General features: G+C 36.1%; 1 protein-coding gene across 4 annotated transcripts in view; it reads left to right on the forward strand.

Moving 5' to 3' along the window:
* The first annotated feature begins 410 nt into the window (after nucleotides 1-410).
* The window catches only part of DNAJB14 (DnaJ heat shock protein family (Hsp40) member B14), a 45,486-nt gene continuing 29,003 nt past the window's right edge, over nucleotides 411-16,893 (forward strand). Inside the window, exons 1-3 of one of the 4 annotated variants that reach the window (XM_019757667.2) lie at nucleotides 805-942; nucleotides 8,445-8,528; nucleotides 16,244-16,415. In XM_019757667.2, coding sequence (XP_019613226.1) covers nucleotides 16,261-16,415 — 155 coding nt within the window. In that variant the 5' untranslated portion in view covers nucleotides 805-942; nucleotides 8,445-8,528; nucleotides 16,244-16,260. Of the gene's footprint in view, nucleotides 943-8,444; nucleotides 8,529-16,243; nucleotides 16,416-16,893 lie in introns of all 4 variants that reach the window. The other 3 variants (XM_019757668.2, XM_019757666.2, XM_019757669.2) reach the window with 3 other exon arrangements.

Here is a 16,893-nt window from a genome sequence, read left to right on the forward strand (position 1 = left end):
AACCGGAGAAGGGAGAAAACCGAGTAGTTTACTTCTGTGACGGTAATGCATTCCCAGAGAGCTGGTTCCTGCCTTGATGTCATAAAAGGACTAGGGTTAAGACTTTAGAATAACGGCAAACTGTACCTCTTGGATATCCTGAGAGACAATTTAATGGAATCTGGGTTAGAAAAACGGTGTGTAGCTGAAATAAAAGCAATAACAAGCTCGAGTTGGGGTCCAACGACGCTCTAATGTGTTTAACACCTGTACCGGAAGGGACTGATGGCGCGGTCCTCACCTGACCGATTCCTCCTAAGGCTATGGGCGCCTGGAGGCGGGGCCTTCGATCCCTGGGAATTTTCGTGGAAACTAGCATCCCCAACCCCCATCCGTCGCCCCGCGGCCTGGAAGGCGGGCTGCGAGCCGCGAGGGGAGGTCGGGGGGTATCGCGGGGCCAATGCGGGTGGCCGGTCCCCTCCTCGGTGGAACACCCCAGCTGGTCGCTGGGCTAGTGTCGCCCACCTGCTCCCTCGGGTTGCGCGGCTATGAGCCTCGGCGTCGCGTACGGACGCCCAGGCCCGGGAGCTCGATCCGGGACCGAGAGATGCGACTCGCGCCGTAGCGGCCCGCGGGGGGCGGGGAGGCCGCCGCGAAGAGGCGGAGCTGTGAGCCCGCCAGGACGCTGCCGCCGCTACAGCCGCCGCGGTCCCTGCGCTCCTCCCCGCTTGCCTCCGCACGCCCCCATCGGGCTGGCCTCGCCTCCTCGGCGGCGGCGGCTTCCGCCCCTCTAGCTGCACTCCCAGAGGAAACGGAAGAAGGCATAAACCATGGAGGGGAACAGGGATGAGGCGGAGAAATGTGTCGAGATCGCCCGGGAGGCCCTGAACGCCGGCAACCGCGAAAAGGCCCAGCGCTTCCTGCAGAAGGCGGAGAAGCTCTACCCACTGCCTTCAGCCCGCGGTGAGGCCCTTGGTTGTCCCTTCCCTACCTGCCTGGTTTCTAGACCACCGTGTAACCCGTCCCTACCCCCACCATCGCTCCACTGGGAGCCGGCGTGGCCTCAGGTCAGCCCGACCCCTCCGCAGGACCCCGGGGAGGAGCATCCCGACACATTCTCGACCCGGCCCCAACCGTCCCGGGCCGGGCTGGGGACGGGCTGCCGGGGACTCCCTGCACCAGCCTGCCTGCGAGATGCCGGCTCTCAGCTGGCAGGCGACAGTTGCCGGTTCCCTGATCCGATTTCTGAAATGTCCGGCTGCCATTCTCCAAGAGAATGTCCCTGGAAGATTTGTCTGGTCCTGTCTTAATCTTATCAAAGTAAGGCTTTATATCTGGGTGTTAGATCCTGCGGCCCTCTCCCTCCTCATCCTCGCTCCCAAATAAGGCCTAGGCCCCTAATAAAGTGAGAGGAACAGGGAACTCTAGTCACTAAAGGTCTCCGGTTCCACCATCTCTGGGGTAGAACATTGTTCCCAAAGCAAACATTTTCGAATACCTGAGATGACATTGCTTTTCCCTGGGAGAGAGTTACTTAGAAGAGAGTAGTACAAATTTGGCAAAAATGATAAGAGTCCGTAATGATTTGTTAAGTAATATCTGATTTGATAACACCATAATTATTGACAAATTAGGCAGGTCTCTAAGGAATAGAGTATTGGACTTCTTTTAGTTGAATTCACCCTGTTCGTGTCCTGCTTTCTAGGCCTTAGTAATAGTCGCTAACATTTATTGAGCGCTTATAAAGTGCCAGGCCTTCTGCCTGGTGTTTTATATGTATTTCATTTACTCCTCAGAACAATCTTATGTGGAAGTACAGGATTCATTTGATCTGGTTTACCCATAGGGAAACAGACTGCCTTTTGGATGGATGGATGGATGGATGGATGGATGGATGGATGGATGGATGGATGAAAATATCGTACCCAAGGTCACACAGAAATTAATAGCCAAGTCAGAATAGTACTTGAGCTTTCCAGCTCCAAAAAGCCTTTAACCACTACTCTCTGTTGCCTTTCCAAGAGGATACTGTTTCCCTGGAGGTTCAAGGTATTTCCAGGTTAAGAAGAAAATTATTGAAAAGTTAGTAAGAATGCATGGTTACCTGTTTTATTATTTTCTTACTTTATTTCTACATTGGTGAATCCCTGTTATTCTTTGCTTTTCTCTATCCTTTCATTATATTGCTATTGAATAGTATACCAGAGAGGACAGAAAAGGGAAGTGAAAGAAAGGGAAATTAATAATTTTTTTTAACTGTGGCAAAAAACATAAAGTTTAGCAGTTGAACCGTTGTTAAGTGTATGGTTCAGTAATGATAACTATTTTCACATTGTGCAACGGATCTGCAGAATTTTTCATCTTACAGAACTGAAAGGCTATACCAATTAAACAACTTAACATTTTCCCCACCTACCAGCCCCTGGCATCCACCATTATACTTTCTTTTAAAATTGACCACTTTAGATACCTTATATAAGTGGAATCGTATGCAGCAGTTCCTAAGTGAACGTGGTCTATAGGCTCTGCCACTTTAAGCTAAATGACGTGTAATGAAACCAGATTTACCATAGGCTAATTAATGTAAACAAGAGATAAGTTCCTACTGCGTCTTATCAACATAACAATGAAGTTGAATGAAACAATGTTATTTGAGGACCTGTTGTAGTATTTGTCTTTTTTGAAGCTTATTTCACTTAGCATGATATATTGGAAGTTCATCCATGTTGTATGTGGTAGGATTTTTTTTTAAGTTGCATATACAAGGTGTGATCAAACAATACGGTGAATATTTAAATAAAAAAACTTATTATAGTAAAAAGCACATTGCCATTAACCCCTATCAAAATACGCCCTCTTGCTTCCAACACGCTTATCCCATCTTTTTTGCCACTTTCTGAAGTAATTCTGAAAGTCCTCTTTCGTGAGTGTCTAGTTGCACTGTCCTGTCTGCCTCGATGTCCTGAATCATTTTGACTTTAGGGAAAAGCCAGAAATCACACGGTGCCAGAGATCTGAATAAGATCTCTGAATAAGGTGGATGAGGACACATGGTAATGTTTTTATTTGACAGAAATTGGCTGTATACCAGAAGTGATGTGTGACACGGAATGTCCTGATGGAGGATGATTTACTGCACACTTTAAAACACACCTTTTCTCAACAGTAGCTCACACCTGCACTGAACGAGTTGAAACTTGTCACACACTGTGACTGGATGCGCTGCTTCCTGTATTGAAGATCCCTTCCTTTCCATTGGATGGCATTTGGCAGCAACATTCACCGTAATTTGTCATCAGAACAGAAAGGCTCCGTGTCACACATTCCTTCTGGTACGTCAATTTCTGTCAAAACATTACGGTGTATCCTCATCCACCTTATTCACCAGATCTGGCACCGTGCGACTTTTGGCTCTTCCCCAAAGTCAAAATGACCCTGAAAGGTAAACGTTTTGAATCAATTCAAGACATGGAAGCAGCCATGACAGCGCAACTGAAGACTCTCATGAAAGAGGACTTCCGAACTACTTTAGAAAGTGGCAAGAACAATGGGATAAGTGTGTTCGAAGTGAGGGGATGTATTTTGAGGAGGATTAGTGGCAATGTGTTTTTTACTGTAATTTTTTTAAATTTAAATATTCACTATATTGTTTGATCACACCTCATATATCCCACATTTTCATTCCATCTGTCAGTAGGCATTTAGGTTGTTTTTACATTTGGGCTATTGTGAATAATCCTGCTATGAACATGGCTGTGCAAATATCTCTTTGTGATCCTGCTTCAGATCTTTTGGGTATAGACTAAAAAACCCATTTGCTGGATCATATAGGTAATAATTCTATTTTTATTTTTCTGAGGAAATGCTATACGCTTTTCCATGGTGATTGCACCATTTTACATTTCCACCAACAGTGCACAGGAGTTCCACATTCTCACCAACACTTGTTATTTTCTCTATGCTTGTTTGTTTGTTTTTGATAGTAACCATCTTAACAAGTGTGAAGTGCTATCTCATTGTGGCTTTGATTTGTATTTCTCTGACAATTAGTGATGTTGAACATCTTTTTATATGCTTGTAGGCCATTTGTATATCATCTTTGGGGTAATGTCTCTTCAGATCCTTTGCCCATTTTTTAATTGGGTTATTTGTTTTATTGGTTGTTGAGTTGTAGGAATTCTTTATATATTCTGGATATTAACTCCTTATCAGATGTATGATTTGCACATCATTTTATCCCATTCTGTAGGTGTTTTTCACTCTGTTGATTGTGTCCTTTGATACACAGAAGTTTTTAAGTTTAATGTAATCCCGTGTGTCTATTTTTTCTTTTATTGTCTGTGCTTTTAGTGTCATTGCTAAGAAACCATTGCCCAGAGTTAAAATTTTTTTAATCGCCCTACTGTATGAGTACATGATGTCATTTAGTCATTATCTAGTCCTAGATGGACAGTTTGAACATTAAGCAAGTAATTACTTGAGACAGAATACTTTGACTTTTGAAGCCTACTAACTTGTAACCTTAATTTTGGGCAAGTTAGAGAACCTTTCTAGCCTTTAGCTTTTTCATATGTAAAATGGGACAATAATATACTGATTTCATAGGGTTGTTATGAGGATTAAATGAGTTAATACATGGAAAGCATTCATAGTAAGCACTCAATTATTTTGGTATCGTTTGCACTTTACAAAGCTCTCAGAATTTTTAAACTTGTAGTCTGTTATTCTACTATACAAGCAACTTGAATCAATCTACTAAAGGATACCGTAAGATATTAAAGCACAACACAATTGTTGGTCTTAAAGACGTGGATATAGGAAAACTTAAGAAATATAAAGTGAAAATTAGTAGTACAATGTATTGTAATGTGGCAGTATGTGATTACCAAATAAAGTGATAGGGGACAGTTGTGGTGTAGTCTGAAAACCTTAGTTCAGATGCAGACTTTGCCTCTGACAGCTTTATAACCGGGGACAAGTTACTTAGCTTCTCTAAGCCTTGTTTAGTTATGTGTAAAGTGAAGATTTCATCACAGGGTTGATGTGAGCGTTAGCTGAAATAAACTTATGTGCAACTACTTAACAAAGTGTATTTTACATAGAATGTTTTCAGAATTTATTTATTGGAATAATTTAAGAAGTCAGAGGAAGGAAAGAGCTAGAACATTTTTGTAAGTTCCTGATAAAATGTTTAGTGGAGAAGGAAATTGAAGCTCTTGGTTAAAATGAAATTGCATATTTTTGTCCCTGAATTTCACCTATTCTAGACTACCATCAAACCCTTGTAGCTCAAAAGAGTTTTGACTGAATGTTCTTGTGGATGTGTTTTCATACTAAGATAGGTAAAAGAAAACATTTTGATCTCCATTATTCTTATACAGCGAATGGGAAGATAACGAAACTAAATTCTAGCTATATTCCACAATTTTTGGCCTCTTTACATTTCATTCTTGCCAGGTTGATTGATAAAACATTTTTTTAAATTGACAAGAGTTTTCCTTGAAGAAAAACTTGATCTTCAAATGGATCCTAGGACATTGTTGCTTTCTATGCTTTTATTTGAGAATTTTATTTTGCAGTTTATTTGTTGCAGTTAACTTCTTAGTGAATTGAGTTTTGTAGCTTTCAAATATTTTCATACTATAAGTTTAGTGTATGTGTGAAAGCATTGACATATATGAGTAGCTACTACGTAGGAAATACAAATATTCTGGAAAAATAATGTCAGGAGACAGAAAACAAATTACATTTTTGTTTCTTAAACTGTATATTTGTTGAGTTATTGATATGTCTGGGACTTTCACGGGATATAGTCTCGCTATCTTAATACTTTACATTGCTATTTTAATACTTTGGTGTTTAGTGCTAATTGGGGGGCAGTTTGAACTATAGATTTTTTTTTTCCCAGAGAAAAGCATTTTTATTGTTTTCAAGAATTTCATAGTAATTTGAACCAAATGACAGCCTACCTCTTCAAAAAAGGCCATCCTGTATCTTTAACGAATGGATAGTTTATAGTATATTTTGCAACATCTATCTGCACAATAGCAATTATAGTCCTGTTTTTATTTTTTCTCTCATGTGAAAGATATGTGTGTAGATTTTTCTTCCTTTGTTTTGCTACATTATTTTAAAATTTAAATCTGATAAAAAACATTCAAAGTACTGTCACCTTTTGTCTCACTTAAAATGATAAAATAAAGGTTTTGAAATTGTGATTACACATCTAGAGTATTATCCAACCTATTCCTTTTAAGACAGTTCAGTTTTTTTTTGTTTCTGACTTAATTAAAATTTAGTGACAAATACAAACCTTACATTTAGAACAATTATTTTGATAGCATCAAGTTAAGTAAGTGTTACAATGATTTTGAAATTTCAGCTAATAGCCAAATGATTTCAGACATTATAGCTGAAGAAAAAGTATTGAAATTGGTTTTGAACCTTAATTTAGTAGTTGTGCGACTCTGCATACATAACGACCTTTCTGAGCCTCATTTTCTCATTTGTAAAATGGGGCTATAGTTACTTAACAAATACATACTGAATGCACAGTGTTTTGTTCCACGCTCAGTTCTTAGGAACTAGGGAGTCAGTGAACAATAAGACAAAGTCTTTGTCCTCTTGGAGCTTACATGTTGGAGGAGTGAAATGTGAAATATCTGCTGGACATTAATGGCTTGATTCCTGACATTCCCTTTTCCTTTCCTTAGCCTCAGTTTCCCCATCTCTAATATTCGCCAGATTATTATAAGGATATTTTACGAAGTGCTGTAAGAATGCCATATATTGTTACTATGGAACAAGTATTTGGATAATGCCTTGGAGTTAATGGTATAATATTTGTCTTTTTTCTGTCATTTTTGAGTTACTTATTTGAGCACAAAATAATTGCTTTAAATTAGGATTAATCTCTATTTGGATTAACTACTCATCCCATGCTTGGTAACATGTAGCTCTCTGCCCTGCTGCATTCATTCCTTGGGGAGAGAGAGAGAGAGAGAGAGAGAGAGAGAGAGAGAGAGAGAGAGACCCTCTTCTAGATTAAAAACTCCTTTGCTGTCAAGAACTATTTTAATTTTAACCATCTTTTTATTCCTGTGGTGCCTAACAGTGTTATACTTGTTTATATAATTGCATTCCCTTTAATAAAGATGATTTGTTAAACAGATAATTAAATGAAAAATTTATAGCTGTAGGCTTTTCACGGTAATATATTTAAAAAATGAAGCTCTTCCATAATCTGACAAGTGTGCAAAAGTATATATATATATATATATATGTATATGGATTGTCACTATAACAAAAAATTGAAAAGAATATAAATTCCCATCAGTGGGAATTGATTAAATAAATTGCATTACATTCATATATTGTGTACCTCTTTAAAAAGATGATGCTCCTCAGTAATTTTCCAACCACTTACCCCTCACTATGCTCATTGGCTATAAATCTCCAGCTGTCTTTGTTGCATTCTGAGTTGAGCCTGATGGCTCGCCTCTATTGCAATAGTCCTGAATAAGGTCTTCAAAAAAAAAAAAAAAAAAAAATTATGTGGACCTATATTTATTCCTGTAAAAATATATACGTACTGTATTATGAATTAACTCAAGCTAGGCTACAAACATATGTAGATTATTCTAGTTTTTTAAAAAAAATACATCTTAAAAGCTAGCCAGCCAGCTAACTTTAGTAACTAGAGTTAAATATACCAAAGTGATTGATTTTTTTTTTCTTGTGTGGAATTTATATGTCTTTTTTTAATGAGCTGAGCAACATTACTTTTTAATCACATAAATAAAAGCTCTTTCCAGTTGTGAGGAGGAGGGGAAAAATCCATTTGTTTTTCAAAAAATGTGTTCTTATTTTAGATTCTGCTAATGATGGGCATATATATATATATATATACATACATACATACATACATACATATATATCCAGGTGTGTGGCAGAAACTTATTAAATGAAAACAGACCTTGGTTCTTCATTTTTGGATTATCCACATAAACATTTTTAATAGTATATTTACTTTTTCACTGGTTCTCAATATGGAATATATTTATCGTGTTTCCCCGAAAATAGGACCTAACCTGAAAGTAAGCCTTAGCATGATTTTTCAGGATGACATTCCCTGAACGTAAGCCCTAATGTGTCTTTTGGAGCAAAAATTAATATAAGACCCAGTCTTATTTTCGGGAAAACATGGTAAATGAAGACTACTTTAAAACCCCAAGCAAAGCAGTATGTCTGGAAAGTGAATTTATAAAATGAGGTTGGATAGTTTTAAAGCTGAAAGTAAAAGTAATCTAGTTTATAAGTACTGTATCTGCTCAACTAATGTTTGTAATATTGCACATTATTGTAAATGAAATCTCATATAATAGCTAAAATATTTAATAAGTCAGAAAAATCCATTGTGTTCTAAATTCTGACAGTATTTGAACTGAATTATATTACTTTCTCAGGCATTGGTTCCAGTGATTATTAATATAGAAAACCTTGCTGATTTCCATTTTTAAGATGACAAAACTGGATATTGAGACTCAGAGGTAATGGAACTTGTGCAAATGTTCACTCTTTGAAACCAAAGAGTGTTTGGTGTGAGTGCATGTACACATACAGCCATTGGTAAGCAGAACTCTTATGTATGAAATTGTAGAAAAATTTTCAATATAGTAACGTTGAATCGGAAACAATAATATGATCCTGCTTTAGCAGTATTGAGCATGTAGCTTTTACCATGGAAGATGTCCAGAAAAACACTGGGAGAACATGTTTGTACTAAGTGTGAAAGGAGATGTACAGATAACTTCTAACTAGCATGCATATGAACTTTGTGGCCATCTGTAAATACTAAACACATAACCATTTTCATTCATATCTGGCACCGTAATTTTTAAAAAAGAATTTCTTCACTTATTAGCTGAAATACTCCTATAAAGAGACACTTCCCCCTCTCCTGTCTTAGAGTTACACAGTGTTATAATTCATATAGGAAAGCTTAATTACTTTTATCAGTTTTCAAGAAAAGGAATTGGTTCCCTTTTTTCTTCAAAAGCAGTGGGAGCCCCGTTAGGTTAGCTCCTGAGTCCTCTAGACACACTCCCAGTAGTCTTTAGTGGTTGCCTTGCTCTTTGGTGTAACAGAATGTTTCAGACTCTTACACATTTCCTGTACTAGTCCTGAAATCAAACGTATTTCCAATAGCCCTACTTTCTCTTAATGGAAAAGGGTGTTTCAGCATCACCATCTGGCATTAAGGATGCTGTAGATTTTAGATTGTTCATTGCTTCTGGGCCTTTTCAGTGTACAGACTAGGAAATACATTTTTTAATGCTAAAACAGTTTATGAGTTTATATAACTGTTATTTCCGATTCAAGTTAAGCACTGTGGGGTGTTTACGTAAACTTTTCTAGCTTGTATTTCTAGCTTGTATATTTCTAGCTTATATTTCTATCTCCTTCCTTAAATAGTAGTAATTCTGTTTCTCAAAGCCATGGTAAATGACGTACTATGACATGGTTATTTATTTGCTTTATGCCACATCATGTACATAATAGTTTCAGAATAATATTACCAACACTACCCACTAATATAATTATTGAAAACAGTTAAATTTTCTTTGCATATACTCTCAATTTTAATTTTCTTTTAAATTTTGAAATCATTTTCAAACTTACAGAAAAGTCACAAGAATAGTGCAGACTTTCCTTATACGTTTTACTCAGGCTTCCTATTAGATAAAATTTTACCATATTTGCTTTATCCTGCCCTCTCTCTCCCTGGTACCCCCCACCCCACCCCCCACACATATACAATTTATTCTTATTATATTTTTTTCTGAACTGATTAGCAATATATTGTAGACATGACGTCCCATTACCCTTAAATAATTCAGTGTATATTTTCTAAGACAAGGGCACTCTCTTACATAACCACAATATTACCATCAAATTCATGAAATCAATGCATGTACCTCACCTAAATTCTGCCATTTTTTCCAGTATGCAAAAAGATACATGGTGCATGTATGGGCATGCTTTATTCTCCAGATACCATCTTTTCTTCTTTACTTTGGCATTTTTGATGAGTACAGACCAATTATTTTATAGAATTTCCCTTAATTTGGGCTTAACATTTCCGTATACAATTTTTTTGGCAGAAATACTATAGAAGTTATATTTTCTTAGTGTAACATATCAGGAGACGCATTATGTTAATTTGGTCTTCACTGTTGAGGTTAACTTGGGTCACTAAGTTAAGTTGGTGATTGCCACTTAAAACTTAACTTTTTTCCCCTTTATAATTAATAAATATTTTGTGGGAAAATACTTTGAGATTGTGTAAATGTCCTGTTCCATAAAATACTTTCAGCAATTCCTTTTAGCATTCATTGATGATTCCTTCCTGGATTAGTTTCTGATGGTTGCCAAATGGTGGTTTTCTAATTCTGTCATTCTTTTAATAATTTATTAGTTGGTATTCAACTTATTCAGTGTATGAGTATGAATTCATGCATTCTTATTTAATTTTAGTATTTATTTTGATGCTCAGATTGCCTCAGATTTAGTCAGTAGGAGCCCTGTGTCTTTCTGATGTCCTCATCCTCTGAGTGTCCTTACTTCATGGCACAAAAAATTTTCAGGCCCACTTTTTACTTTCTGCTATTTCTCCAAGGTATCCTATTCTTTTTAGTGGACAGTGGTACTTGGAAACAGATATACAGACTAGATAAGCTTATTACAACAGGAGTGTCATTGCCTCTAGGTCTCCTCAATAGATACAGCGTATATAAATGCATGTATGTATATGTATGTATATGTATCTCTGTTAATGTGTGTTTGTGGGAATACGTACATCTATAGTGATTTAATCTGTATTAATCTATATTATTTTTGATATCTGTGCAAGATTCACATGCCTCTTTTTTAGTTCACCACAGAATTCATCTAGCCTTCTCCATTTCCAGATTTGTAATTCCATTCTCTCACAATATCCTTAGGTGAGATAGTGAGAAGCGTGGCTCCTGTTATCTTCAATTTATTTGTTCATTTTCCTCTGTGTGCCTGGAGTTGCCTCCTTATCCCCATTGGTGCACGTCCTATTAAGCTCAGGCTGTTTTTGGCTGTGACTGGTTCCTTGGTCTCAGTAAGCTTCCTCTGTTGAGGCCTCAGCTGCCACAAGGAAGAGAAGGGAATGGAAGAGAAGACCAATAGTTTTTTTCAAGTAAGAAGAAAAACAAAGGAAGCAGCCTACAATTTTTAAAATATTTGAACCTATCTACAGTGTCAGAACATATTATCATTACATACTATATGCTGTCTAATTTAATCATCATTTAATCTTATCCGTATATAGATCACCATACACTTCATTCTCCACATCAGTCTTATGTATCTCTAATTATTTTGGATTCCTGAAGCTTGTTCTCTAGTAGATTTCCAGGAAGGGCTTGTGGGAGTTGTGCTCCCTAAGTTCTGGAATGTTGAAAACTGTCTATCTGTGGTCTTAATGTTTGAAGTTAATTTGGTGGATATAAAATCCTTAGCTCCAGTTTTCTTTCTTTGGATATCTAAATATGTTATGCTATTGTTTTGTGCAAGTACTGCTGATGAGCAAAGTCTGATGACAGTCTAGTTTTCTTTATAAATATCTGATCCTTTTTCCTAGAAGCCCAGTTAAGTTTACTAGAATATATCTTGGTGTTCATTACTCTAGGTCAATATTCTTAGGTATGTGACTTGTTCTTTCATTATATGGCTTCAGATGTTTCTGTTTTTATATCAAAAAAGTTTTCTCCAATTATATAGCTGTTTTATTTTTCTTCATCAGGACTTCTATTATATTTATGTTGGATCTTCTTTAACTACCTTCAATATTTGCCATTTTCTTTCTAACTTTTTGCCTTTTTTTCATTTAAAAAAAGTTTTCCGCCTTTTTGTAGTGTCTTTCATTTATACATTATCTGTTGTGTTTATTAACTCCTTCTTTCTTCTAGTTGAGTCTTTTTAGAATTTTTTCTTTCTTTCTGATAGATAGATAGATACTTTGGGGGATTGTCCTAATTCTGATTTCTGTGTTATTTCGTATTATGTATAACTTCTTTTTTTTCTTTAAGATTTATTGGGGAATATTGGGGAACAGTGTGTTTCTCCAGGGCCCATGAGCTCCAAGTCGTTGTCCTTCAGTCTAGTTGTGGAGGGTGCAGCTCAGCTCCAAGTCCAGTCGCTGTTTTCAATCTTTAGTTGCAGGGAGCACAGCCCACCGTCCCAGGTGAGAATTGAACCTGCGACCTTATTGTTAAGAGCTTGCACTCTAACCCAACTGAGCCATCTCATCACCCCACCAGCAGCTCAGTGGCAGCTCATTGTATTCAATCTAGTGGAGGGCGCAGCTCACTGGCCCATGTGGGAATCGAACTGGCAACCTTCTTGTTCAGAGCTCGCGCTCTAACCAACTGAGCCATCCGGCCGTTCTTAAAGTCTTTTCAGCTTGGTTTGAAGTACTAGGTTATAGTGTTTACCTGTTTTGTCAGCAAGTCTTTGTGATGTGCTTTCATTGTCTTCAGAGAGTTATTTTAGTCCTATTCCTTTTTTCTCATAATAACTTTCTATCAGATTTCCTTTCTATTATTTTCTTTTACACATTTTTATATGAAGTTAGTTAGCCTTTCTAAATACACAAAGATCTTTCTTCGGTTTTTGTGTAATGGTTGCAAATATGTCACCATATAAGATCTCCTCACTCCTTTCTCTCTCCCCACTTTATCTGGAGTTTCTCTCTTTTTTCTATTGCCCCTGCCCTCTTCAGTTTTGTTCCTGTTCCCAGTAGTTTCTCCTCAGTGTGATTTTGTTCTGGAAGAGAACTTTGACTTATTAGTTTTGAAAGTTTAGGGAGTGGAGCGTTCTATGCCTTTAAGAGGTTATTATGGACCCTTTCATTCACGTGCTATTGTAGTGAGCAAAATCCATTCATTTTCATACACTTTTCTCAGTTTCGCCTGCTGTGTTACATACAGAATCCCTATTGATAATTTTAGAGTTCTTTTGTTCCGTGGATTGGCAAATACCTTATTACTATCCTCTACTTCTTCCCACACATATGGTAATACCCACATAGATCTGGTAGCTAATGGTTGGTAATCCCCACCTTCTTCTTTTTGTGCATGAGGTTTTGAGTTTGCTAATTGATCTGATTTTATGAGAGAATTTGCAGAGATTTAAATTTTAAGCTGCTGTCACAGCCTTCTTTGAGAGTTTCCATAAAATTTTTCATATTTAAAAGTTGTGAACCACTATCCCATAGATCATGTTGGCTTCTGATATCAAGGTTAACATTGTGATTGCATTAAATAAAAACTAAACAATCAACAGTTAAGCTAATCAAGTACTATGTGTTATACTTATCTTGTTAATAACTAATAGATTTCTGTCTAATTAAGAGCCTTTCTGTAGCAGCTACAACTAGATGGTTATTAAAACTGAATTTCTTATGTCTTTGATGACCTCTTGAATGCATTAGCTAGGGAAAAAATATGGTAGAAAAAAGTTCATATATATATATATATATATATATATATATATATATATACACAAACGCATATAAAGAAATATGTTTCAATTTGCCAATGACACTGCTAAGATTTAAATATATGTATATATACATATATATACATATATATATACACACATATATATATGTATATATATATATTATACATACTGTGTTTCCCCGAAAATATATTAATTTTTGCTCCAAAAGACGCGTTAGGGCTTATGTTCAGGGGATGTCATCCCGAAAAGTCTGCTAGGGCTTATTTTCCAGTTAGGTCTTATTTTCAGAGAAACATGGTATCAGCTATATATGTATATATGTCATAGATAGATAGATAGATAGATAGATAGATAGATAGATAGATAGATAGATAGTTGTATATCTATATATATATATCTCAGATATATCAGCTTTATTGAGATGTAATTCACATACTGTACAATTACTTGACTTAAAGCATACTATTCAGTGGGTTTTAGTATATTCACAGAGTTGTACAAACATTACAATAACTTTTAGAACATTTTCTTCTCTTCAAAATAAAACCCCATGCTCATGAGCAGTCACTCCTCATTTCTTACCAATTCCACTCTTCCTTTTCCACTAGCCCTTGCAATGTCTAATCTACTTTTCGTCTCTGTGGATTTGCCTACTCTATATATTTCATATAAGGGGAATCATACAATATGGTCTTACTTAGCATGTTTTCAAGGTTCATCCATATTGTAGCATATATCAGTACTTCATTTTTGTTGTTGTTGAATAATGTTCTATTGTATAGACGTATCACATTTTATTTATCCATTCATCAGTTGGTAGAAATTTGGATTGTTTCTACTTTTTTTTCTGTTAACAATGCTGTTATGAACATTTGGGAACCAGTTTTTTGTAGATGTATGTTTTCATTTCTCTTGGGTATATACCCAGGGATAGGATTTTTGGGTCAAATGGTATCTATATGTTTAGTCTTTTAAATAACTACCAGATGATTTTTTTCAAAGTGGCCACAACATTTTACATTTCCACCAACAGTGTACGAGGGTTCCAATCTCTCCCCATCCATGTCAACACTTGTTACTGTCCATATTTTTTATTATAGTCATTTTAATGAGTGTGAAATGGTATCTCATTGTGTATTTTCATTTACCTAATGGCTATTGATCTTGAGCAACTTTTCGTGTGTTTATTGACCATTTGTATATCTGTTTTGGAGAATGTCTGTTCAGATCTTTTGCACATTTTTAAATTGAATTTTTGGTTTTATTATTGAATTGTAATAATTCTTTATATATTTTGGATATATGTCTCTTTATTAGTTTCAGGTGTACAAAGCAACGTAATAGACATTTACACCCCTCACAAAGTGATAACCCCCCCCAATATACTACCTCTCTGACATTGTATGTAGCCGTTACAATACCATTGACTATATTCCCTATGCTATACTTTACATCCCGTGACTATATCTATTTCTATACATTTAATTATAGTTAACATTCAGTATTATTCTACTTCAGCTTGAGGTGTATAGTGCAGTGGTCAGGTATCTACACAGTCCATTAAGTGATCCCCCTGATAAGTCCAGTACCCGTCTGGTACCCTAAAGGATCTTTACAACATTGTTGATTATATTTCCCATTCTGTATTTCATATCCCCATGACTATATTGTGACTACCAATTTGTACCTTCTAATCCCTTTACCTTCTCCCCATCCCCATCTTCCTCCCATCTGGCAACCATCAGTTTTTTTTCTCTATATTTCTGAGTCCATTTCTGTTTTATTTGCTCATTTATTTGTTCTTTAGATTTCACATATAAGTGATATCATATGGTATTTGTCTTTCTCAGTCTGACTTATTTCACTTAGCATAATATTCTCTACATCCATCCATGTTGTTGCAAATGGTAAGATTTCATTATTTTTTATGGCTGAGTAATACTCCATTGTATAATGTACCACAGTTTCTTTGTCCAATTGTCTATTGATGGGCATTTCTGTTATTTCAATATCGTCCATATTGTGAATAGCGCTGCAATTAGTGTTTTGGATTTCTTTGAATAGATACCCAGTGTTTAGATTTACTCATACATTTATCACCATTTCTTTTTACAGCCTGTCTGGAAATGTTTTCCTTCTTCCCAAAACAAATGTATATATTACAGTATCCTCTAGAAATCTTAGGAGTAAATTTTCTAAGTTCTTGTTTGTTTGAAAATGTTTCCAATCTTGGTGTATTTTCTAAAAAATTACTGCAGAACTCAAGTTGACAGTTATTTACCCTGAGCATTTTGAAGATATTACTCCAGTGTCTTTTAGCTGTCATTGTTGCTGTTAAGAAATAGATAGGAAGTCAATTTCTGTTTCTTTGTAGATAATCTGATTGGCTCCTTTAAAGACTATCTCTTTTTCTTCGGTATTCTGCAATTTTACCAGGATATGACAAATGAAAGTATGTCATAAGTAATTGAATGATAGTAATTTTGAGTTATTAGCTGTAAATTTCTTAATATTCTTCTTCCAAATGGTGATTAGTGGTCTATAAACAGTTAAGTATGTAAGGGAATACTTGCTATTTAAAAAGCCCCTATGATAAATCTTTTGGGAGTACATGATTCTTAATTTGTAAGCTTTATAACTTTGTTTTCAAGATCATGTGTTTGTACCTTGATATAAACAGGCATAGTATGCTTTCTGTATCTTTCTACAGCACTATTGGAAATAATTATGAAAAATGGAAGCACAGCTGGAAATAGCCCTCATTGCCGAAAACCATCAGGTAGTAGTGATCAAAGCAAGCCTACTTGCACAAAAGACAGCACATCTGGTAGTGGTGAAAGTGGAAAAGGCTACACCAAAGACCAAGTTGATGGAGTTCTCAGGTAGGAATAAATATGATTTATATCTCAACTACAGTTGATACTAATGTAACATTAAAATGTTGATAACACCTGGGTGGCTGGTTAGCTCAATTGTTTAGAGCATTGTGCTAATAATACCAAGGTTGCTGGTTCGATCCCTGCATGGGCCACTGTGAGCTTCACACTCCTTAAAAAAAGAAAAAAAGATGTTGATAACTCCTAAAGAAGTGTTTGAATTATAAGTCAATAGAAAAACAGATGTCAAGGAGTTGGATTCTTGTGGGAAGTTTCTTATGCTTTATATTCTTTTTAAATTAGTCTGTAAAGTACCAACCCTGTGGAAGGTTCCATCTTTTAAAGTAACTATAAGCCACAAAGTTACTTCTAGATCATTATTTTTGAGGAAAATTATTTCAGTCTTTTGACGCAGTACAGTATTTAGATAACAGTATTGAAAAAGGATAATTGTTTTGTCTTGAAAGCACGAGAATTTCATATG

The sequence above is a fragment of the Rhinolophus sinicus genome, linkage group LG02 (assembly GCF_036562045.2).
Source record: "Rhinolophus sinicus isolate RSC01 linkage group LG02, ASM3656204v1, whole genome shotgun sequence".
NCBI lineage: Eukaryota > Metazoa > Chordata > Mammalia > Chiroptera > Rhinolophidae > Rhinolophus > Rhinolophus sinicus.